Below are 23,995 nucleotides of genomic sequence, written 5' to 3'. Positions count from 1 at the left end.
CAGAAAACAGACTACCTAAATATGGTTCCCAATCAGGGACAACGATTGACAGCTGCCTCTGATTGAGAACCATATCAGGCCAAACACAGAAATAGAAAATCATAGAAAAACTAACATAGACAACCCACCCAACTCACGACCATACTAAAACAAAAGACAAAACAAAGGAACTAAGGTCAGAACGTGACAATAACATACTTAATAGCTAGCTAAATTAAAGAACAAGTAGACGAGTCAGTTAAAACTCTCTTAGGAAATTTAACAAGTTATACTGGCTAGTGAAGTTAATGTTCGCTTAGTTGCTAGCTAGTGGTCACTTACATTTGGCGTTAAAATGTGCTCCATTGTCCTATGCCGAGAAATGGATGCTGGTCTAAACCAGATACATTTTTTCACAGTGACTTTTTTCTTATAGTCTTTTGCCATTTCCCGAGGAAACGATTTTGCACATTAAGACGAAAGCACACCAAACGATTATGTTAGGTCAGAGCCAAGTCACAGAAAAACACAGCCATTTTTCCAGCCAAAGAGAGGAGTCACAAAAAGCAGAAATAGAGATAAAATGAATCACTAACCTTTGATGATCTTCATCAGATGACACTCATAGGACTTCATGTTACACAATACATGTATGTTTGGTTCGGTAAAGTTAATATTTATATCCAAAAATCTGAGTTTACATTGGCGTGTTAAGTTCAGTAGTTCCAAAACATCCAGTGATTTTGCAGAGAGCCACATCAATTTACAGAAATACGCATAATAAACATTGCCAAAAGATACAACTGTAATGCATGGAATTTTAGATCCACTTCTCCTTAATGCAACCGCTGTGTCAGATTTAAAAAAAACTTTACGTAAAAAGCACACCATGCAATAATCTGAGTACAGCGCTCAGAGACCAACACAACCCAAACAGATATCCGCCATGTTGTGTAGTCAACAGAAGTCAGAAATAGCATTATAAATATTCACTTACCTTTGATGATCTTCATCAGAATGCACTCCCAGGAATCCCAGTTCCACAATAAATGTTTGTTTTGTTCGATAATGTCCATCATTTATGTCCAAAACACCTCCTTTTTGTTGGCGCGTTTAGCCCAGTAATCAAAATTCATGAGGCGCGTCCACTAGGTGCAGACAAAAAGTCAAAGAGTTCTGTTACAGTCCGTAGAAACATGTCAAACGATGTATAGAATCAATCTTTAGGATGTTTTTAACATAAATCTTCAATAATGTTCCAACCGGAGAATTCCTTTGTCTTCAGAAATGCAATGGATCGCAAGCTAACTATCACGTGAACGCGCATGGTCAGCTCGTGGCTCTCTGGCAGACCTCTGACTCAATCCCCTCTCATTCGACCCCCACTTCACAGTAGAAGCATCAAACAAGGTTCTAAAGACTGTTGACATCCAGTGGAAGCCTTAGGAAGTGCAATATGACCTCATAGACACTGTGTATTCGATAGGCAAAGAGTTGAAAAACTACAGACCTCAGATTTCCCACTTCCTGGTTGGATTTTTTCTCTGGTTTTTGCCTGTCCTATGAGTTATGTTATACTCACAGACATCATTCAAACAGTTTAAGAAACTTCAGAGTGTTTTCTATCCAAATATACTAATTATATGCATATTCTAGCTTTTATGGCTGAGTAGCAGGCAGTTTAATTTGGGCATGCTTTTCACCCAAAATTTTCAATGATGCCCCCTACCCTAGAGAAGTTAAGCAATTTTGTGTCCCTGCCGAGCAAAAAACGGGGTTGCGTTCCAGGTCGCCTTATTTGTGGGGAACTGTAGACGAGGAATTAAGGCTGCGTTTACACAGGCAGCCCAATTCCGATATTTTTCCACTAATTGGTATTTTTGCCCAATCACATCAGATCTTTTCACATCAACGCTGATCTGATTGGTCAAAAGACAAATTAGTGTAATAAGATGAGAATTGTGCTCCCTGTGTAAACGCAGCCAAAGTTCGTAAAATTTGACACGGTTGCCGTTTTCAAATCCATGCAGCCATGTATCATATTTTGCTGCGGTAGGAAAATGTATACAGGAAAATATACCCTACCACGCACACCGGCATTATTTGGTGTGCATTTATACAGCATGTCTGGACATTGCATGCACTTGCTGAGACTGCTTATTGGCTTGTTCAAACACCCTTAACACTTTATTATGTTTTGTGTCATTTTGCTCTGATTTTAGCTAGGGTAAAATACCAACATTGTGCTGATATGAGATATTATTGTATTGTATTAGTAATTACAATTTGTATTGTATTAGTAATTTCAATTATATGAAATACAACACTTGATTAGACCATAAGAACACACAAAGAACATAGCCTAAAGCTTTAATTAACAATGTTGATAAAAGGTTATGAATGCATTCATGGAATATCACTTACTGTATTAGAACGTCAAGATGGATATTCTTATCATGTGGAGGGCCTTTTTCCTAACCATAACCTAATTCTCCTAACCTGCTATGTTAATTCTCCTAACCTGTTGCGTAAGTTCTCCTAACCTGCTACGAAAAGGCAATTTTAACATAAACTGTACTCTATCTAGTCAAAACCGTTAGGGTGAGGTGTTGCAGGATGGCCCATGATTTGCCTAATTACTTGGGAGGCCCCCCATTGATAGCCCTATTATCATCTGAATGACTCTTTTACTTACCTCCAGATTTATAACCTGATAACTGAGAAAATGTCATTGCTGATTGAAAAAACATTTTAATAAAATTTAGGGCATTGATTGTCCTTTTGTCAAAATAATCACAAATAAAACAACCTGTTGAATTAGTGAATCTGTGTAAATTTACCTTTGGGAGCTCTGTTGCTAATTTATTACATCAGATTTGTTATATTCTCATAATATATTTGAGTGAAAGAATTTTGTGAATGCTAGTACATGCTTTAAAGTCTAAATGATTCTTCATAGTCCTCAATTACTTTTATTTCAATTTAATTTATAATACTGACTTAACTCAAACTCTAAACCTGAGCGGCTGGAGAATCCTGGTCATGTCATCATGTTATTAGCAGAGATTAGGTATAGCACAAAGAGAGTAAATTGCGATTGTCTAAAGTGCCTTCCAATTAGCATTCAACAAACAATGCCAGCCAGTTTAGGGTTTGTGATGCTAATTCAGCAAGCTTGTTTCACGGAGGCTGACTTGCTAGTAATGGCCCTTAACGTTGCAATGGATTTCAGCGATATGGCATATAGGAGATGTATTTTTTCTCCCTGCTCTTATCTGGTAAATATGAATGTAGAGGTTAGGTGCTTATATACAGTGGTGTAAAGTACTGAAGTAAAGATACTTTAAAGCACTACTTAAGTCGTTTTTTAGGGTATCTGTACTTTACTTTACTAATTATATTTTTGACAACTTTTACTTCACTACATTCCTAAAGAAAATAATTAACTTTTTACTCCATACATTTTCCCTGACACCCAAAAGTACTTGTTACATTTTGAATGCTTAGCAGGACAGGAAAAGTGTCCAATTCACACGCTTATCAAGGCAACATCCCTGGTCATCCCTACTGCCTCTGATCTGGCAGATTCACTAAACACACATGCTTCATTTGTAAATTATGTCTGAGTGTTGGAGTGTGCCCCTGGCTTTTCGTAAATAAAAAAAATAAAAAATGGGCCATCTGGTTTGCATAATATAAGGAATTTGAAATGATTTGTACTTTTACTTTTGATACTTTAGTATATTTTAGCAATTACATTTACTTTTGATACTTAAGTATATTTAAAACCAAATACTTTTAGACTTTTACTCAATTATTATTTTACTGGGTAACTTTCACTTTTACTTGAGTAATTTTCTATTAAGGTATATTTACTTTTACTCAAGTATGACATCTGGGTACCTTTTCCACCACTGCTTATATAAGGACATAAAAAATGTATTGTATCTTGACTGCTATCAATAAGAAACCTGTCACTTTATTATTGCAATACATCAACAACATTTTATTAGGATAGCTAGGTGTTTGATGTCAAAGTTTGATATTATTCAGTTGACCTTACTTCTGTTTATTATTGAGAAAGCATATACAAAACAACGTCACTTGGCTATAGCTCATTAGGTAAATGGGAATGCAGCACTTCTCCGGGTGTGGTACAGATAGTGTTGACCTCCTAAACCTAGACTTAAAAATTTGTGGTAAGATAAACAGACTCATTATCACCACCCCAGTCGGCTCCAAGCTCTGACAAGCGTACTGTTTGCACAGTTTGTTTACTCTACCCTGTTGGTTGGGGGTTGAAGGATTAAATGACTAAATGTAATCAGTATTTCTTCTGCCTAGTATCTTACGGTATCCAGTTAGTATAATAATCAGACAGACCAGGCTTAGCCCTACATTGACATAACCAGTCCATGAAACCCTAAACGGTAAAAGCAACCACCACAGTAAATTAGAAGAATATTAAAGGGGCAATCTGCATTTAAAAGAATAACAACGCGTCTCCCCGCCAATACATATCTATGGATGCAAGAACTGACCATCCTAGAAATCAAAATTAAAGTTGTAACCATGTTTTGAGGCTTTATGGTGTTTGTTTACAATTACATTGTTAAAAAACTATTGAGTAAAACAAGGTCACTTTGCTACCATCTAGCAGAGACAGTACAGGTGCATCAAAGCCGGGACCGAAAAACAACTTCTATCTCCAGGCCATCAGACTGTTGAACAGCCATCACGCCATCTCCTGTAGTAAGTGAGAGTAGTAAGCAGTACTTCTGTAGTAAGAGACAAAGATAGACTCACTCACACATAACACACAAACACACACAGTCAACGCTGCTGACCCATGTATATATAGACATTAAACACTGGACCGTTTATTTTATACTGTTTTTCACACTGCATATTCATATACTGTAATCTCATATGGCTCATTCAAATATATCTACAACTGTACATTGCATTTTTGTTACACTGTTAATACTCACCGCATATTTATAAACTGGATTCTTATTTATATACTGGATTCTCATTCATATACTGTATTCTTCACATAGCTCATTCTTATATATCTACTACTGTACATTGCATTTTTGTTACAATGTTTATATACACCGCCTGTATTTATATACCGGATTCTTAACATAGCTCACTGTAATATACTGTATCTACTGCTGTACATATCATTCTTAGTATATCTTTCTGGTGTATATACACAGCATGCATTTGGATTACTGATACAGTGTTATTTGGGTTGTTAACTGGATTTGTCCTAACATTCCTGATTTCTTCTTTTTTAGTATTGGATTATTATTATTTGTGTACTTGTTTGACATTTTTACTGCATTGTTAGGAGTTAGTAACACAAGCATCTAGCTGCACCCACTGTAACATCTGCTAAACTGTGTACGCTACCAATAACCTTTGATTTGAGGTTATATTTGAAGTTTTGATGGTGTATGACAGTTGAAGTAAGGTCATGAGGCATTTATTAGTTATATTCTTCAAGAATCAGAGGGTATATATCATTAGTTTTAAAGATTGAAAGTCTACATTGTAGTATCAAACACATGCTCCCTCCCTCAACTCCTCACTTTATTTTTGTTTGCACTGAATGCAGACCTCTCCATTTTCTTCCAACAACTTTTCAAAGAAATATGCAAGGTAACACATAACACCCAGACCTCACATTGCTATTTTGAATATCTAATTGAGTAAGGCTGGTTGAATTTGAATGAACATTGGAAAAAAAATGTCCAGTAGCCTATTAGCCCATATAGTATTGTCTCCTTATCCAAAAGTGCAGACAGGTCTTGGCCTGGGGCAGACCTACATGAAATTAGCAAAGTAATGTATCAAGCCCCTCCCATATTAGGCACACAATAGGTGTGAGGGAGGGGGGCAGAGGATAAAACAGAGGTGAAATAGCCACATACTCCCATTATGGTCACAGATCTGCCTTGCTTCACCACTTGACCATTGACAGGATCACATCATTTTTTTCATTCATTGAATTGTTGTTGATATTTCATTGACCATTTTCTTCCCAATTGTGAGCATGTCATTGGGCTTTTGATTTGAACTTTTTGAAGCTCCAAACAACTGTTTCACCAATTGGGTGTGGGGGTTTTTCCTGTCATACAAGATGCGTTTTTTAGTTGCTTTGTATTTATTTTTCTCTTTGATGCACAAACATATTGTGGCCAGCTCAGGAGAGTATTGCCATGGCTGGTCCGACTCTTACAAGATCTGGCACAAGGGCTTCCAGTGTCCAGAGCAGTATGACGGCCGGGACGCAAAGTACTGCTGTGGGACCTGTGCGCTCCGCTACTGTTGCACGGCTGTGGAGGCGAGGCTGGATCAGAGCTCCTGTGACCTGGAAGAATTTTTTGAATTTGAAAACGATAACACAATCAACATGACACCAACGGGTAAGATTTTGTGTCAACATTTTCTATTTTTGGTTTATTCAACATTTAAACTGTAATGGCTAAATTATCTCTCCCTTGGAAAGGTTAAAGCATTTCTGTTAGAAGTAAATAGCAGGCATAGTAATTTTGGTTCAATGTATACAATTCATCGATCGTGGTTTGTGGTTCAGCATTTACATTTTGTTCTATCTTTTTTCCCCTCCAGTACCCGCCTACTTGCCATTTGTGATAGTTGTGAGCACATTTCTGTCCTTTGTGCTACTTGGCACCATTGTGTCCATATGTTGCTGCCAGTGCCTAAAGCCAAAGGCACAGGATCGTCAAAATGCATCAGCACCCTTCCAGACCAGCCTGTTGGAATCTGGAGGGCCATCTCCAGAGAGCATGACTCCATCTCGCCAGTCTAGTTCCAGCTCAACAGGAAGATCAACCTTGGCACCCCCAAGACAACCAACCACCTCCACTCCTGGCACTGATGTCAACGTAAACATGTATGTTGCGCCTTTGAATAATGGATACCCTGTTTCAAGCACACAGTCTAACCAGTATGTGCCTCATCCGCAGCCCCCTGGTCCATTCTATCAGCCATATCTAAACTATGGGATGCCCCCAGAGCACACTTTGCTAATGGCTCCATTCTTAGAAAACCGCTCAATGTACGGACACCAACTGGTCCATTCCATCCCTCAGGCTCCAATGCACACAGAACAGTTGTACACAGGTGTCACAATATGAGGCGATTACACTATGGACACCTTTTTGCCACATGAGTCATTTGTGAGTGCCCACTTGCCTTGTCTAAGAGGTATTTATGGAATCTTTATTAGTGTATATTTATGAGTGTAAATAAAATGTATTTTTCTTACTTTTTTTTGTCTTAAGTCTTAACTCTGATTCTGTAATAAGGATTCCAAACAGTCTAAAATCCCACTGTACTATAGTGACTAATACATAGCATGACAATCATCCCATAGGCCTATATTGTCAAAAGTAGGCCTACTCATGATATTGCAAAGTTAATAATATGCTAATATGCTATTTCGAAGACGCTTTTTACGTATGGGTACTATGATAGAATGCTAGAACAATAGTCTTCCAATGTTTTGGGCTGCAAACAAGCTTTGTCTTCAGGATGGCCAGAAGATTTGGAGTTGAAGTCTTTTGTGATGTATCCCAGATGTTTTCAAAAGAGTGTACTTACTGGTGTGTGGGGAAAAACAGCGGGAGGGAAGGACAATGGATGGAGGTTGCAATCTCTGAATAAACCTAAGTAAAGAGGGGATTGTGGTAATCTCTTGAAAATTAGTTGGGGGAAGTGAAGGATAAGTACATAGGAGGGCACAGCTTGGGGTTCAGAGGATGCGCACAGATAATCAACTACCTTATGACAGTCATTAGTGTCGAGGCTAAAAACAGTTTTACATAGGACATTGTGATACAGTAGCCTAGATAATAAGGGATGGGGGGTAGTATTTAGTAAGACATGCACATTTCAAATGATAACAGCCTGTAGATGCAATGCCCACCAAACCCAGAGTTATTAAGATATTTAAAGCCACTTGAGTCAGCTAATACTTTTTAAAGTTTGCTGAAAATAAATAACCAAATTGAATATGCAGTTAAAACAGTCTGTGTTGATTAAAGTAGACTGGCTTAATGAGGTGGTAATTCCTTCTGCAGATATTCTAAAATATGATCCCTTATGCAGCGGGATTGCAAAAAGACGACCTGGAACGGCCCCAGAATGTTTATTTTTAGTTTAGCAGACATTGCACGGAATCGGCGTCAGAGGGCGTCCTACTTGTTGCTAAGAGACAGTATGTGGGAGGCTGTCAGAAATGATGAAGGGAGGGGATGATGAATGATATTTAGCTAGCTGTAATGTTCGTGAATAGACTGTAATAGCTAGCTAGCTATATAACTTAAATATATCTACTTTACTACATTCTGAACAAAATACCACAGCTAAGCAATTCGTTAGACAGCTGAGTGCGTTGTATTCGTGAGTCGTTGATTTATCATAATAAATGGTTTTGGAGCTGGCAGTGCCCGCAAATGCAGGCCCATTGCTTCACCGCTCCATCCAGCACATTGAGCGTATTTTCCGGGTGAGGGTCAGCTACGGATCCGCTGAGTCAAACTGCGACAGCGCAAATGTCAGCACCAGCAATATAATCATAGTTCGTGTCGGAGAGGGCGAGGAAGATGACTGCACCAAGGCAAAAGTATGTAACTTTTTTGGGACGTTAACATATGCTTTGTGGTTAACAGTCTATCTATCTCTGGACTGGAGAGTAACGTTCGCTAGCTAGCAGGCTAATGTTTGCAGCTAACTAGTACTAACTAACGTTAGCCTATTAAGCTCATCTGTTGTTGTAGTGGAGTTGGTAACGTCTGACTAGAGTTACATGTTTACATGTAACGTACTGCCCTTTTTGTTTTCAGTATTATGTTGCTAACGTTAGCTAGCTAGTATACGTTAACTAACGTTACTGCTACCTTCTTAGCTAACTAGCTAATAGTAGCTAACGTTAGCTACTTCGCAAACGTAGTTAGCTAGTGCTATACAACTTGTTTGAGCATTTTTTTTGCTCTGAATAGATGCCATTTTTACAGTGCCAAAATTGACCTAAATGATGTGGTTCATTTCTGTTGGACGCTTTTCAGCTAATGTGTTAGCTAGCTAGTGTCTACAGGTCTCGATCTCATCTAGCCAACGACGTTAACGTTACCAGTAATGTATGGGAAATATGATTACAGGTATTTGTATCTTTGATATGATTGTGAGCTAGCTAGTAGTATTAACTAGCCCAGCTAGCTACCCTTTGCACGAATGTTGCTGAAACATGATGCCAAATGTGCTAAATAAACTCGTAGGATCTTGCTATCTATCTAATCAGTATTAGCTCACCTTAGAACCGATTCATTGGTGTCTAACGTTCATTCTGTAAGCAGCACCAGCTACGAACATTTCGCACTAATGTTGCAAACCTCATCATAGCTACTTAAATGACCCCTTATTTGACATAGTTTTGACTTACTCATGGTGTTGTGTGCTTTAGAAACCTCCATTACTGCAGCATATCTGTACTTTGCAGTTTCGCTGTGGGGCCTCAGCATCCATTTACGTTTCAGCTTGACCAACCATCTAGTGCTTCTGAAGGCACATGTTCCACTTGTTGCTATGAGACAGGGCTGCACAAGCCTGTGCATGTGCAGTGCTTTAGTCTAGTGGCCTTGCTGTGTCTCAGCCTGTTCTGTGGAGGGGGAAAAGGATGGGGCTTCTTTGCTGTTATGCCATGTAGTGCCAGGAAATTCCAACACATCGGTATTGTTGTGTGGGTTAGCTACCAGGTTTCCTACATATACACAAATGTCTTTGTGTTGATGTTGTGAGGGCATCTGAAAATAATCTGCCACTTTTGTTATTGTTCATATCATGTATAGCCTAGCTATATTTGTTCTAAGGATCAAGTACAGTAGTTTCATTCCACCACTTTCTCAGGCCAGATCTACTCTATTATCTTATGTTTTCTATAGAGTCTTGACTCTCACTTTCTTTGATATGAGGTGGGGAAATAATTAGGCTCTCTAAGTAAGTAAATAAAACCTTTAGGCTCATCATAAGCATAAGGCTCATTATATTATGTTTACCCTTTGATAGAAGAACACCATAGAAAGACTACTAGAGATGGACATTTTCTGTTTTTATGTGATTATCAAATGTCTATTTTTCCCTTAGCTTTGGCTCTTGACAATGTGGTGGTTAGGATACAATCTGTATAAAACTGGGGGAAATATGTAGCAATGTACTGAATTAATGCTTTTGTTGTGTCTGTTTCTTACATTGATTTATGCGTCTTATATTACTAGTGTTTTACATTGTAAATCTCAAATTTTGAGGCATGCTACGTTAACCATGTTTGCCGGGCTACCTAGAGAAAGATGGACTGTGTTCTGTTAGTCGTGACTGCTAAAAAGCAGTTAGCTGATGACAGGGCTGTGTTGCTAGGCAACCCATTTCATGGGCTGAGCCTCTTGAAGCACTAATGGAAGTAGCTAGCTATCTACTATCTGCAAGACCTGGGGAAGTACCGGTTTCAGGAGCACATGCAATCCGTTTCCATTTGTTTTAAAGCACTTGGGTCTGTATGCATATTTATTGTTTAAATGCTCATGTAATCTCATGCATCTCAGCCTTTACATTAAGTCAATGACAATGGATAAGATTTATATTTTATTTGAACAGGGACGGATACAATTAACATTGACACATCAATTTATTGAAGAGTCTGGTGCATTGCACCATTCCAGTTTTTACTTTTCATGCGGAGTTCAGGGGCCTCATGCGGCCTTCATGCGGAGCTCTGAGGCCATACTTAACATTTACACATGAATTAGACATGCATTGAATCTTGTACTTGTAGACAGGGATGACATTTGGCCAGTTTGGTGATTTATTGACAATTACCCTTTGTTTTCCTCCAGGATTACATAGTGTCCTTAATTTCGCCAGCTCACCGAAAGAGAGAGCGTCTAACGTTGGCTTTACACATACAGCTGGCTGCACTGAAGTCAGCCATCGAGTATGATTCTCAGGCTGTGGTGGAGGTGAGGGAGCATGTGGTGGACATCTCCGGTGGCGAGAGGAACGTGATGACGGCATGGTCGATGGTGGAGAAGATCAAAATGGAGAAACACCCATGCAGGGAAGAGGCCCCTGAGCTGACTGAGGCCCAGCAGCACAGTGGGGAGTCTGAGGAGGGAAGCAGCTCAGAGAGCGAGTCAGAGGAGCAGCATCAGCTGCAGCTGAACAGCGGCGGCTGTAAGAGGAAAGAGCACTTCAGTGCCACCAAGCCTCACCGGCAGCTCTGTCGCTCTCCATGCCTGGACCGGCCCAGCTTCTCCCAGAGCTGCACTCTACCAGAGCTCCGCATTGAAGACACCAAGGCCGCTGCAGTGCTCAAACATGGCAGCGACAAGGAGTACCAAACCAAGATGGAGTTTGCCTTGAAGCTGGGATACTCAGGTGAACAGGTGGAGACAGTGCTGAACAAGTTAGGGGCTGCTGCCCTTATCAATGACATTCTGGCTGAGCTTGTAAGGCTTGGTAATAAAGGAGAACCGGAGGTTCAAGCCAGCAGTAACACCGGCACATTCGTCTCCCGTGGAGGCCCCTGTGTCAAAGAGGCTGTCAGTCCGGAGGTGTCACTTGAAGATGATTCTGTGGATCCTTATGATAATCTCAGGCCTATCGTCATTGATGGATCGAATGTGGCGATGAGGTAAGTCTCTATTAGACGCACACAATCAAAACAAATCTCGCCTCATGCAGAATGTTCTGAACCGTCTGTTTTTTATGGCTGTAATTGAATTAGCTTTACAAGCAGACCTTTTACTAGATTTGGTTGTGTTGTTTTGTTTTGTAGCCATGGAAACAAAGAGGTTTTCTCTTGCCTTGGTATCCAATTGGCTGTTGATTGGTTTGTGGAGAAAGGACACAAAGACATCACAGTGTTTGTTCCTGCCTGGAGGAAAGAGCAGTCGAGACCTGACGCCCCCATTACAGGTACTAAAGCTCTACTTCAATTAGCCACATTAGACAAGATGTTTTCTAAAAATTGTGTCTGTGTTGGGGGAGGGGTGGGGGGTATCTGTGTGTGTGTGCTTTATTAATCAACATGTTTGGACATTGAGCTCCATTTTCCCCATGCAAAAAAAGCACGACCCACAGTTAGAAAAATAACTAACATTTAAAGTATATAATTTTGAATAAGCAATAACATGAGTTTGGATAAATGTTTAGCCACAATTAATTTGAGTTTGTTTTCAAATGCAATGCATGTGAAAATGTCAGTGTGAAACCACAGGTACATAGGCCTACATAGTTCTATGTAACAATTTGTACACTGCTGTTCTTCACTGATTTAATGCTTTTCTTTTCACAGACCAAGACATTTTGCGGAAGCTAGAGAAAGAAAAGATCCTAGTGTTCACCCCATCTAGAAGAGTCCAGGGAAGGAGAGTGGTGTGCTATGATGATCGCTTCATAGTGAAGCTGGCCTGTGACTCTGATGGCATTATTGTGTCAAATGACAACTACAGGGACTTACAGAATGAGAAGCCAGAGTGGAAGAAGTTCATAGAGGAGCGGCTGCTGATGTACTCGTTTGTCAATGATAAGTAAGTCATCAGAGCCCTCAGCGACTTGGGTAGGGAGTATAATTAACTACAGAATGACTAAGCATATTCTCGTTTTATGTTTCAGATTCATGCCACCTGATGATCCTTTAGGAAGACATGGTCCAAGTTTAGAGAATTTCCTCCGCAAGCGTCCTGTTGTTCCAGAGCACAAAAAGCAACCCTGTCCATATGGTAGGTTGTCTCAACAAATTATGATTGTATTCTTGTGGTTGTACTGCTGATGTCAATATTGTTTAACTTGTGCTCTCTTTTATATCACCTTAAACAGGGAAAAAATGCACTTATGGACATAAGTGCAAGTACTATCACCCAGAGCGTGCAAACCAGCCTCAGCGGTCAGTGGCTGATGAACTGAGAGCGTTTGCCAAATTGTCTGCTGTAAAGACAATGAGCGAGGGGGCCCTGGCCAAGTGTGGCACTGGACCCACCACAGCTAAGGGGGACAGTGGCTCTGAGGCTAAACGTGTGGCCCCCAAGCGCCAGTCTGATCCCAGCATCCGCTCAGTGGCCTGCGAGCCAGAGGAGAGACTGTCTGCTGTCCGTAAGCCTGAGGCAAATTCTGTGCCTTCCCTCGTGTCTGCCCTCAGTGTGCCCACCATGCAGCCTGCCAAGAGCCACGGGGCTGGTGCCTTGAACACTCGATCAGCCAGCAGCCCAGTACCCGGCTCCCTCCAGTTCACCCACAGCTCCCTGGAGCACATGTCTAGTGTACAGTACCCACACCCACCCATCCTAGTCACCAACAGCCATGGTGCTTCTGTCACTTACAGTGAACAGTTTCCTAAGTACGATTCTGTGAGCACAGACCACGGATACTACTCTATGCTTAGTGATTTTTCTAACATGAGCATGAGCAGCATGCACAACGTGGACAGCTTCTGTAGCATGGAGCATGAGCATGGGATTTATCAGCGAAATCCCAGCCAGCATTGCCCTGAGCCCTGCCTCAGCCACTCTAACAGTGACTCCTTCTCCTCTTATGGGGAATTATACATGAGCTCAGTGGACAGTAGCCTGGATGAGAGCATAAAGGGGCAGCAGTCTCCTGCACAGAGCAGACTCCAGGCCTTCTCCCATGGGGGGTTCCACCACGAGGCCCTGACCCGAGTGCAGAGCTATGGCCCTGAGGAGCCTAAGCAGGGTCCAAGCAGGAAGCAGTCCATATCCCACCTGGCACCGCATGTCCAGCACCCTGCTGTTGGGGCCAGGTCCAGCTGCCCAGGGGACTACCCCTTACCTCAGAATGTCCTCCCGTCACAGTCCTCGCAACCGGGACGCTCCCTGGGCATGACACGCATGGACAGCATCTCAGACTCCAGGCTGTACGAGAGTAACCCCATGAGGCAGCGGAGACCCCCACTGTGCCGCGAGCAGCATGCCAGCTGGGACCCGCTGCCCTGCGGCAGTGAATCCTATGGATACCACTCGTACCCCCTGAGTAACAGCCTGATGCAGCCGTGTTGTGAGCGGGTGATGGTCCGCAGCATGCCTGACAAGATGGAGCAGATCTGGAGGTCTCCGTGGGAGAACCCGCCTCAAGCCGAGCGCCATGTCATCCCAGAGCACCAGTACCAAACATACCGCAACCTCTGCAACATCTTCCCCGCTTTCGTGGTGCACTCTGTCATGGAGAAAAACCCTCATCTAACGGACCCACAACAACTCGCTGCTGTCATTGTCACGAAGCTGAGGTCTTGCCATTAAGTGTTTTTATTTTATTTTTGAAGCTACAATTGTCTGAATAGTATTAGTATTCTATATTTGAAGTTATTTGATTGTCATCAAAACAATTTCTCCTCATGAAATTCAGAAACCCAAAATCATTATAATCAAATGTAAGGGAAACTTTGACTGATGGTAAGATTATGTATTTGAATTTAAACGTAGCCATCTATCATTTGATACAGTGAGGAATTAGTTCACTATACCTAGATAATATTGTGCATATCTGACACTGATGTAAATACTATGTGACTTTGTTGTTTATTGTGCAATGATTTGTGGTAAAAGACAGAGGGAAGTGAGTGCAACCATACCTCAGAGCATGAACTTTGACATTTTAATGGCCTTATATCTGAATGACCTCACTTCTCCAGTCATTGTTTAATGGATTTCAATGAATATCCTAATGTTGTTGAGGTCAGTCTCTCTTGCTTTTTAAATGTTAAGCACTGTAAGTATTTAGAATTATATATATTTTCTCAATCTCACTTTACAAAGCTACTATTTTGGTAGAACTTGTGAGTGCACGTATATAAGCAAGCCAAACTAGAACTGGGAAAGATCAGACTTAAAACACCTGTGCTCATATGACACATGAAAGCCATTTCAAAGCTGCTGAAATAATGCCAAAAAGATAGATAATTGACCTTGTCATTATAAAGCGATTATAGTTTTGATGCAGACAATTGATTGGATAGTAGTGTAACATCACACCAGTGTTGTAAGCCTTTTCTATGGTATATTGTATGGCTTGCTGTGTTGATTAGTTACATTAATGTAACTGTGTTACATGGACATTATTGGGATCATTTTGAGCATGTGTATATATGATTGGGACCTGGCATGTGACTTAATGGCACAGAATGGCACTTCCATTGTGTCTAACATGACTTATTTGTATTTACTAAGGAACTGGTGAAGTCTCTTCGGCAAAATGCTTTAAAGAAAAGCATCCGTTTCCTTATTAATGCTGAGAGACAACCCATGTAAAGAAAACAAAAAAACATTTCTGAATGTTATTTGCCCAAAAGAATTTTGGGGCTTTGTTGACTTTTGTTTTTTCATGAACTAAGAGCAGGCCATGTTGGGCCTGTTGTCTCTTCATGAGAAGGTGTGACACACTGCCTAAATGTTTCTTCCTGTGAAACACTCAGAATGCGAGGCTGCCGTCAGGGTTGTTTCTGGCATTTGGCTTACAGTTTGCGTGCCTACCTTTTCCCCTCACGTTTGAAAGGTTTCATTATGATGTGAAATGTGTTGGTTATAATATCATTTCTAAAGACTTATGGAATTGTTTCTTTTCTCAGTGAGTAAAATATGATCTGAAATCAAGGTCTTGGGCCATATCTAATGCACGTTAGTATTTTGTTTATTTTGACATGACGTGCATGTTTCATATTTTTGATGAGAGTAGAAGAGAGACCCCCCCCCCTCCCATTTTGAAGTGCCGCAAACAACAAAGCCTAAAATGTCTAGAAATGACCTTTGTTTGTTGATACAAATTGTATCTATTTCTTGATTGTAAAATATATTTATGAAATGTACAGTATCATTAAAAAAAGTTTTATTTAAGAAAAAAAAATACAATGCCATAATGTTTGTGACACTGTGTGTCACTGGGAGTAGCCCATTGGTATGTACTTTTTCTTACTGGGCACAGTAGTTTATTTACAGGGATACTTACGCGCTACATGGAAGTGCATAGATACCCTGTGTGCAGCTGTAAGCATTGTGTCCTTTCTCTGTATGTATTAATACTGAAATGACCACTCATTGTACTGTTTCAATGCGCTATTTAACTTGTTGCATCAATGTTTTTTGCTGTGTTGTAACCCAAGCAGCTTGGTAAAAAATGTGACCCCTCTAACTTTTTATCCATATCTGCTCTATTCCTGTGTTGATACCATCTATATTTAAATGCATTGACATTGACGTATTGAAAAACATGCCAAAACTGGTTAACTTTTAATTGCTGCACAGAAAACTGAATAGGTTGCAATGTCAGTCATATATGCTTGGGTTACGATACTTAGGGGGTTATTTATTAAATAAATACTTTTTAAAAAAAAATGTTGACCCACATAATACTATATTCAACTCTTAGGCTACTGCCACAGTAAAGCCGAGTGACGGTGTGTTAGTATGATTTAGTATTTATGAGACAGCGTCAATTACCTCTGATTGGACTGATTGGACATGGGTATAACCTGTGAAAAATATTTGATGGATAACCCCCTTTTTTGGTGACAAGATTATAACTATTGATTTGTGGTTTACTTTAGAAATCTGGCACTCTCACCAATGGCACTTGATCTAGCCTTAAGTATTTTAAAGCATGTGAGAGAATATTGGTTTAAATTCTATTGTTTCAAATGAGAAATTGTATTTTTGCTGTGAGCCTTTGTAATTACATTGAATTTACAAGATAGGCCTGTTTGCGATGACTGATTTCAGTCTGATATTGGTGGTCTGAGCAACTTGCAGTTGATTTTGTTGGAATTGAACACAGCAGGTAGATGTTTGAAAACTAGATATTTCCAATGTGTAGATTAACCTTGAATTGTGTTCTAAATATATCAGCTTACCTGAAATGGTAGATTCTCATACACCCACAATATAAATTCTCAGGTACTATGAGATTTACAGCAAAAACAATATTGATGTGCGCTATTATGAATGATAAATGCGCTTACAAAGTCAGATTTGTGAATTAGTGCAGCTCTCATGTCCTAAAGTTAAATTGAACTGTCTTGTATTGTTGTTTTGCAATGTAAAAGGGTTATAAGAGTGAGTTGACAACTAGGCCGTGTGTTATGAGCTGCAGTAGTTTGTTCTATTCTATGTTGAATTAAATGCATTGCTTTTAAAATTGTTTTAAGTGACAAAACAATTACCAAAAGACAAAACATGAACTCTTTGGGTCTGTTGGCTCAAACAAAATGTAAGTCTCAATGACGAAGTGTTTGTTTCCTCAAATAAAGCAAGACTATGTTTATACAGTGTTATTTTGTTGGCCGTGTCAAGTGTTCTCTTTCAGATGTCCAACGGAATTTTGATATTCTACAGCAGTCCCCCATCCAAGGGCCAGCAGAGGGGTTCAGATGGCTGCTGAAACTAGTCACCTTTGTAATAAGAACTTGTAAGTAAGAATTTAAATGGTACTGTGTCCTGTGCATGTGACAAACTTTGATTTGATTTATTTGTGCCACTAGATTTCCAGAACACTGTTCTGACTATAAATTCATAAGAATTAGCCAATTATAATTGGCATAACATGGATTCAGGAACCTTCTGTTTGCAAGTAAGATGGAATTTAATATTTAAATCAAAAGAACGTGATACAATGTCTTGGGTACTCTAATTTTATTTGCCACGTGCCTTTGCTGGAAGAAAAATAAAATAAATGCTTTTGGCATGTCAGAAACAATACAATGTGTTTGCAGATGAAGATCAATGACAGTGAAGGCCTTTATTTTACAGTATTGGCATATTTGTTTAAAACAGTTGCAGGCCAGCTTTCAATTTGCTGATGTCATTGTGTGTCCAGAGAAGCCCATCCGTGGTGACTCTGTGTGGCATTGAGACACTGGAGAGATTAAGAGAAACATTACTGATCAGATTAAGTATAATTGCTTAGTGATGGTTGATCTTACTTACTCATACTTTTATTTCTATGGATGCCTACAGATATATAGTATAACTTTATTTTGTTTCTTACCCTGCATGCGCATTGTGCTGAGTGGCATTCTCCATTTCCACCTGCTGGTCAAACACCATAATGGTAGAGAAGTTATCTACCATTAGGCAGGAAGGGTCCTCTGACTGGCCTGGAACTTTCCCAAGAGGATAGTTCTTCCACTGGACTTTGTCTAAACAGGTGAGAAAACAAACCTATTTAGATAAAATGTTATATTCTAATGAAATATTGTGGAATCAGATGATCAGATTCATGTTCTGCAAATTGGCATGACAACTGAACTGACCTGTGCAAACTTGCCAGGGAGAACCCCTGAGTTCTGCGGCCCTCTCAGCCAGGACATCTGGGCTTAGGTGCTCTTGGAAGTCCTCGGTCCTCTCTGGCAGGGCCTTGCGTGAGTCAGACACGGTTCCTGGGTGCATCATGTAGACCTGGCGTCTGGACTGCACCCGCAGCCTCTCATGCAGGCTCTCCAGGGTGTAGATACCGCTAGGCTGGCCTGAGTGCTCCATGGGAGGATCACACCCTGAGTCTGCCCCCTGAGTGTAGATACTGCTCAGTCTGAGTAGCTTCTGTCGGGTGTCCAAGGGTATCGGATGTTCCATGTCCTCCAGGATCCTAAAAGTTCAAACAGTAAGTCATTTTCAAACATAATGGCAAATGATATTTCATAAGCTGGTACAACACAGTAGAGAACACAGTAAGTGATGTATGTACATTATGAAGTCACTTACTGCTGGAGCAGGTGAGGCGTGGCCACGCAGGGAGCATTCAGACATGCTGCAAGGAGTTGCTGCCACCTCAGCTGGATGCGTTTCATAAAGATCTTGTCCTTCAGTCTGGCTTTCCTCTGGATTTTCGATTCATAATGGTATTCATTCTCTGTAGAAACAAAATGAATCCACATCAGTAAATCCAGCACAGTTTTGTATTTACATTGAGTTATTGGGGTAGAAAATGATCGTACTGTTGGAGTTGCAGAGGATGACCTCAGAAATCCACCCAGCGATGTAGAATGATCTGTGTTTCTGGTCGTCTTCAGAGAGCTGCTGCAGCTCCACAAACAGTTTCTCCAGGAGGAGATGAATGAAGAGCTGAGAGTTGAGATCCTTCAGGAGGGGCAGCCAGAAACGCAGGACAACTCGAGGAAGGTGGGGAGCAGTGGGGTCTGCATCTTCAAAAACAAAGGCATTCTAGTCACTCAGGGAAGTGTATGGCTTACAGTATTTTTAACATGTTCCCAGTCTTACAACATCTTAATAAAATCAACATGGGATTTACACACACTTATTTTAAGAAATGTATTGGGAGGAAATCTACCTAATCCCAGTCTTACCTGAGTTGTCGACACTAAGTGACACCAGTTGTTCAATGGTTGGAACCATGAATCCATCCTCAATCAATGCATCTGTTAGTATTTCACTATATGGGAAAAAGAACAATGAGGGCCCGGAGCTTTGCTATTTAAATTACGTTATTCTTGTGGAATACAATCGGATGCAGTTTGTGGATTTGACAATCACTGCAATACCAATAAATGTGTTAACTGACCTAGACTCTAGGGCAAAGTGCTTGATCTGGGCAAGGATCCAGCTCATGTCTGCAGAGGGTTCTGGCCACAAGCTCACCTGTTTGTCCTCCTCTAGAAATCCTTCAAACGTCTAAACAAAAGAAAAGAGTAATGACCACCATACGCTATAAACATTTCTGGCAGTAGAGAAAACCCAATCACTCAAGAGTGATGTCAATAACAAAATGCCTATCTTGAGAGGCCCTAATTTATAGATGGAAGAGGAGATGCTGTGCAGACTAGAGAACAGACGTCTTCACCCTCTAATATAGTGGGTTGAGTTGAGTGGGCAAGTCTCACAATCATAGGAAAATTATTACGTGGTTATAAATTGTGATTAAATGTTCTTTCTTGGACTTCCCACAACCATATCGTCCTTGATGTTGATTATGCACGATTCACATACATTTCTGACGTACATGGCATACAGTGCAAATAAACCTAACAATCCTGCCGTTAAGGGATTTCACAAATCAATATAAAAATGTAACAAACAAACGGCAAAGGGTAATGCAAATACCTGAAACTGCTCCTTTTCAAAAGATATCAATAACTCTCGTGCCTTCTCTGAAAAAAAAAAAAAAAAAGCTGTTTTAAAAACCGTTTGAAAAATGTAACTCGGTAATAAGCGGCGTCTAAAGTGTTCAAATGTTTCTAACTTACTGTAGGATTCAATTTCTTTTTGTCTGGTGATGAGCTCATCCTCCTGTCTCTGAAGCTCCTCTTCTCCATCCTCCCCCTCTGACTGGGAGTCCCAGTTCTCAGCCAGCCCACTGCCCAGCTGCCTGGACCAGTACTCCTGCTGAAGCCACTCCAGCACAAACTTACAACCTGCAACATAGAAAAGACATCAACACAACTAAGAGTAAGATCACTGCAGAAAGTCCAAAGTCAATGGAAAGTAGGAATGATATCATATTGTTATTGAGGATGATGAGGATAAAAACCCATGGTCTCGGAGATTATGAAATTCTTAAGAGAAAAATAAATCTGTTTGTTCATGATCATGCTCACCCTTGCGACACCATTTCAAGGTAGGGAGCTTGCGGTGGGTAATGTCATGTCTGAGGTTTACAATCCACTCAGGGATCTTCAACTATTAAAAAAGCCATTGGAATAATAAATACATGTTTTTATTATATCACCTGTATAGTGAGGTCCCCCAGATGACATGATCATTTCATGTGTAGTGAGCAGAGGAAAATGTAATATTAGATTTATTAATCATGACGCAAGAATTACATATTTTTTCAATTACTCACATTGCTGGCTAGCCTTCTGAGGGGACGAGCAATTTTCCCCTGCTGACGCTCTGTGATTAAGTTGACAAACCTATTGAGAAAAATATCAATCAAGCCAATAGAGGAATCAATAAAACACGTTTTTTATTTTATACACAGTACCAGTCAAAAGTTTGGACACCTACTCATTCAACGGTTTTTCTTTATTTTTACTATTTTCTACATTGTAGAATAATAGTGAAGACATAAACACTATGAAATAACACATGGAATCATGTAACCAAAAAAGTGTTAAACAAGATTCTTCAAAGTAGCCACCCTTTGCCTTTGACAGCTTTGCACACGCTTGGTATTCTCTCAACCAGCTTCACGAGGTAGTCAACTGGAATGCATTTCAATTAACAGGTGTGCCTTGAATTTCTTTCCTCAATGCGTTTGAGGGAAACAGTTGTGCTGAGACGAGGTAAGGGTGGTATACAGAAGATAGCCCTATTTGGTAAAAGACCAAGTCCATATTATGGCAAGAACAGCTCAAATAAGCAAAGAAAAATGACAGTCCATCATTACTTTAAGGCATGAAGGTCAGTCAATTCGGAAAATGTTAAGAACTTTTAAAGTTTCTTCAAGTGCAGTCGCAAAAACAATCAAGCGCTATGATAAATGGTTCTCATGACCGCCACAGGAAAGGAAGACCCAGAGTTACCTCTGCTGCAGAGGATATTCATTAGAGTTAACTGCACCTCAGATTGCAGACCAAATAAATGATTCACATGGTTCAAGTAACAGACATCTCAACATCAGCTGTTCAGAGACTGCGTGAAATCAGGCCTTCATGGTCGAATTGCTGCAAAAGAAACCACTACTAAAGAACACCAATAAGAATAAGAGACTTGGTTGGGCCAAGAAACACGCGCAATGGACATTAGACCGGTGGAAAGTCCAAATTTGAGATTTTTGGTTCCAACCGCTGTCTGTGAGACTGTAGGCGAACCACAGCATTCTGCAGCGATATGCCATCCCAACTGGTTTGCACTTACTGGGACTATCATTTGTTTTTCACCAGGACAATGACCCAACACACCTCCAGGCTGTGTAAGGGCTATTTGACCAAGAAGGAGAGTGATGGAGGGCTGCATCAGATGACCTGGCCTCCACAATCACCCAACCGAGATAGTTTGGGATGAGTTGGACCGCAGAGTGAAGGAAAAGCAGCCAACAAGTGCTCAGCATTTGCGTGAACTCCTTCAGGACTGTTGGAAAAGCATTCCTCGTGAAGCTGGTTGAGAAAATGCCAAGAGTATGCAAAGCTGTCAAGGCAAAGGGTGGCTACTTTGAAGAATCTAAAATCTATTTTGATTTGTTTAACACTTTTTTGGCTACCACAATTCCATGTGTTTTATTTCATAGTTGATGTCTTCACTATTATTCTAAAATGTAGAACATAGTAAAAATAAAAACCCTGGAATGAGTAGGTGTCCAACTGTTGACTGGCACTGTATATACACACATCATTGATTGCAACAGTATGCTGCCACATGAGAAAATGTAACAATGGACCTGACTCGTATGAGGACATTTAAACATTAAAAAAAGCGATTCCAACCTCATGAGTGCTGTTCCATAAAGCAAGACCAGGTCGTCAGCGTCAAGTTTTCCTGATCTGTCAAGTATTTGACATCTGACCAGGTCTGCTGTGCTTTCTACAGCGATGGGAGTGTTGTGGGCAAATCTGAAAAAATAAATCAAATTATGTGAATATTTTTCATCCAGGAACGGCTTTGTCCACCAGAAAACAGCAGTGGTGGGATGAGTTGGACACGAACTAACGTTAGCTACAAGCTAAGCTAACACCAACTATTCTGCAATTATCTAGCTAACAAAATAGTAATTATGCAACAGGAAAACATTATCTGAAGATCAAATACGTGTATGCCTTACCTGCCCTTCCATGCCGATATTCGGTGTAATGCATACTTTTGTAAAGCACAATCCTTTGAGTACAGATACTCGAGCACCTGGTCCCATTCTGCTTTGTTGATCCATGCAACTACATGGCCCTTTTTCTCTGTTGTTTTTTTCTTCATATTTACCAGCTAAAGAAACGACAGTAAGACAATTAGAGACAAACAGTTTTTACCTAGTTGATTTAGCTCTAATGCAAAACATGTAGCTAGTTAGGCTAACCAAAATGGAATGTTCCAATGCTAACCTACCAACACCATCCACAGACTAGAGTGGGGTCGGTTAAATGCAACACCAAGAAACGGATACCGCGCAGAAATGTTCCGCTATTGCACCCGCCAAATTATAATGCTATAAATAGAAAAAACAACGAAATAATAAGCAAATAGTTAATAGTTAACAGTTAACAGTTGACATCTAGTCTGCCATTCAATCATACAATTATAGTGTGTAATGTATTGTCATAGGCTCCTTTTGGGTGTTGCGCATGAATGTAGGCTAAAGCCTTACTCAAAGATGGCTGCCCCCCCCCTCTTGTAGGCCCGCAGATAAAATAAAAACAAAAAATAACATTTTGTTTGGAACTCAGTCGGGGTCTCTACTTGCTGATGAGAGGTAGAATGCACAAAGTGCAATTTCGAAATTTGGTTGTGCATCAGCAGTTTTTCTCTCATGTCAGTCACTGGCAGTCACTCAATTAGACCATGTCAGCAAAACATTTTTAGATAGGTAAATTCGTCTAGCCAGCTATCTAAACTTGTAGTAATCATGGTCAAATTACCGACCAGGGGGCCCTCATTGATTTTGTTTGTCACTCACTCAGATCCATATTAAAAACGGCAAACATGTCTCTCCAACCTATGGCAAAATTACTAGAATTGCATGGAATTAGTTATAAAATTGCAAAATCTTCCCTCTGCCTCGTGGCAATATGTGTAGAATTGCAGCATATTTTATTTAAAACTGCAACATGTCCTCTACGCCCAATGGCAAAATGTGTAGAATTGCAGGAAATGAACTCTAAAACGATGTCAAGAGGGGGGAAATGTTTTTGTTTAGGGCCCCCAAAATCCTAGAGCCGGCTCTGACTGCATGCTTGGGTATGCAGACCCTCGAGTCACTGCAGCCCCTTGAGTTCAGATTTGTTGTGGCCCCCACCCCCATAAAAGTTGCCCATCCCTGGCCA

At 40.4% G+C, this 23,995-nt stretch overlaps 3 protein-coding genes across 3 annotated transcripts; 2 read left to right on the top strand and 1 right to left on the bottom strand.

Annotated features, from left to right (window-relative positions):
* Positions 1–6,166: 6,166 nt before the first annotated feature.
* On the top strand, positions 6,167–7,148 carry shisa2a (shisa family member 2a). The gene is made up of 2 exons (XM_038988241.1): positions 6,167–6,413; positions 6,619–7,148. Exons 1-2 carry the CDS (start codon positions 6,167–6,169, stop codon positions 7,146–7,148), a joined length of 777 nt encoding a protein of 258 aa, XP_038844169.1.
* A 1,130-nt stretch (positions 7,149–8,278) lies between these two features.
* On the top strand, positions 8,279–17,341 carry LOC120045092 (probable ribonuclease ZC3H12B). Its single transcript, XM_038989963.1, has 6 exons — positions 8,279–8,638; positions 10,902–11,698; positions 11,843–11,982; positions 12,362–12,596; positions 12,682–12,788; positions 12,886–17,341. The coding sequence occupies exons 1-6, from the start codon at positions 8,441–8,443 to the stop codon at positions 14,319–14,321; spliced, it is 2,913 nt and encodes a 970-aa protein (XP_038845891.1). The 5' UTR covers positions 8,279–8,440; the 3' UTR covers positions 14,322–17,341.
* Positions 17,342–17,685: 344 nt separating this feature from the next.
* las1l (LAS1 like ribosome biogenesis factor) lies at positions 17,686–23,095 on the bottom strand. Its single transcript, XM_038988882.1, has 14 exons — positions 23,061–23,095; positions 22,786–22,940; positions 22,451–22,576; positions 20,869–20,938; positions 20,621–20,702; positions 20,270–20,437; positions 20,127–20,173; positions 19,588–19,697; positions 19,373–19,458; positions 19,004–19,210; positions 18,771–18,918; positions 18,323–18,654; positions 18,058–18,208; positions 17,686–17,925 (listed from the first exon to the last, which is right to left on the bottom strand). The coding sequence occupies exons 1-14, from the start codon at positions 23,067–23,069 to the stop codon at positions 17,835–17,837; spliced, it is 1,782 nt and encodes a 593-aa protein (XP_038844810.1). The 5' UTR covers positions 23,070–23,095; the 3' UTR covers positions 17,686–17,834.
* Between the last annotated feature and the right edge of the window lie 900 nt (positions 23,096–23,995).

The sequence above is a fragment of the Salvelinus namaycush genome, chromosome 3 (genome assembly GCF_016432855.1).
Source record: "Salvelinus namaycush isolate Seneca chromosome 3, SaNama_1.0, whole genome shotgun sequence".
In the NCBI taxonomy this organism is placed as follows: domain Eukaryota; kingdom Metazoa; phylum Chordata; class Actinopteri; order Salmoniformes; family Salmonidae; genus Salvelinus; species Salvelinus namaycush.
The sequence above is the reverse complement of the archived record's forward strand: the minus strand, read 5'-3'. Positions and strand labels throughout refer to the sequence as shown.

Excerpts from the sequence above, each read along its gene's own strand:
- shisa2a (XM_038988241.1), top strand. The coding sequence starts at position 6,167 with ATGCACAAACATATTGTGGCCAGCTCAGGAGAGTATTGCCATGGCTGG. Across the intron at positions 6,414-6,618 it reads AATCAACATGACACCAACGG|TACCCGCCTACTTGCCATTT; the intron begins GTAAGATTTTGT and ends TTTCCCCTCCAG.
- LOC120045092 (XM_038989963.1), top strand. The coding sequence starts at position 8,441 with ATGGTTTTGGAGCTGGCAGTGCCCGCAAATGCAGGCCCATTGCTTCAC. Across the intron at positions 8,639-10,901 it reads ATGACTGCACCAAGGCAAAA|GATTACATAGTGTCCTTAAT; the intron begins GTATGTAACTTT and ends GTTTTCCTCCAG. Across the intron at positions 11,699-11,842 it reads GGATCGAATGTGGCGATGAG|CCATGGAAACAAAGAGGTTT; the intron begins GTAAGTCTCTAT and ends TTTGTTTTGTAG.
- las1l (XM_038988882.1), bottom strand. Across the intron at positions 20,438-20,620 it reads CTTGAAATGGTGTCGCAAGG|GTTGTAAGTTTGTGCTGGAG; the intron begins GTGAGCATGATC and ends TCTATGTTGCAG. Across the intron at positions 19,698-20,126 it reads TTGAAAAGGAGCAGTTTCAG|ACGTTTGAAGGATTTCTAGA; the intron begins GTATTTGCATTA and ends TCTTTTGTTTAG.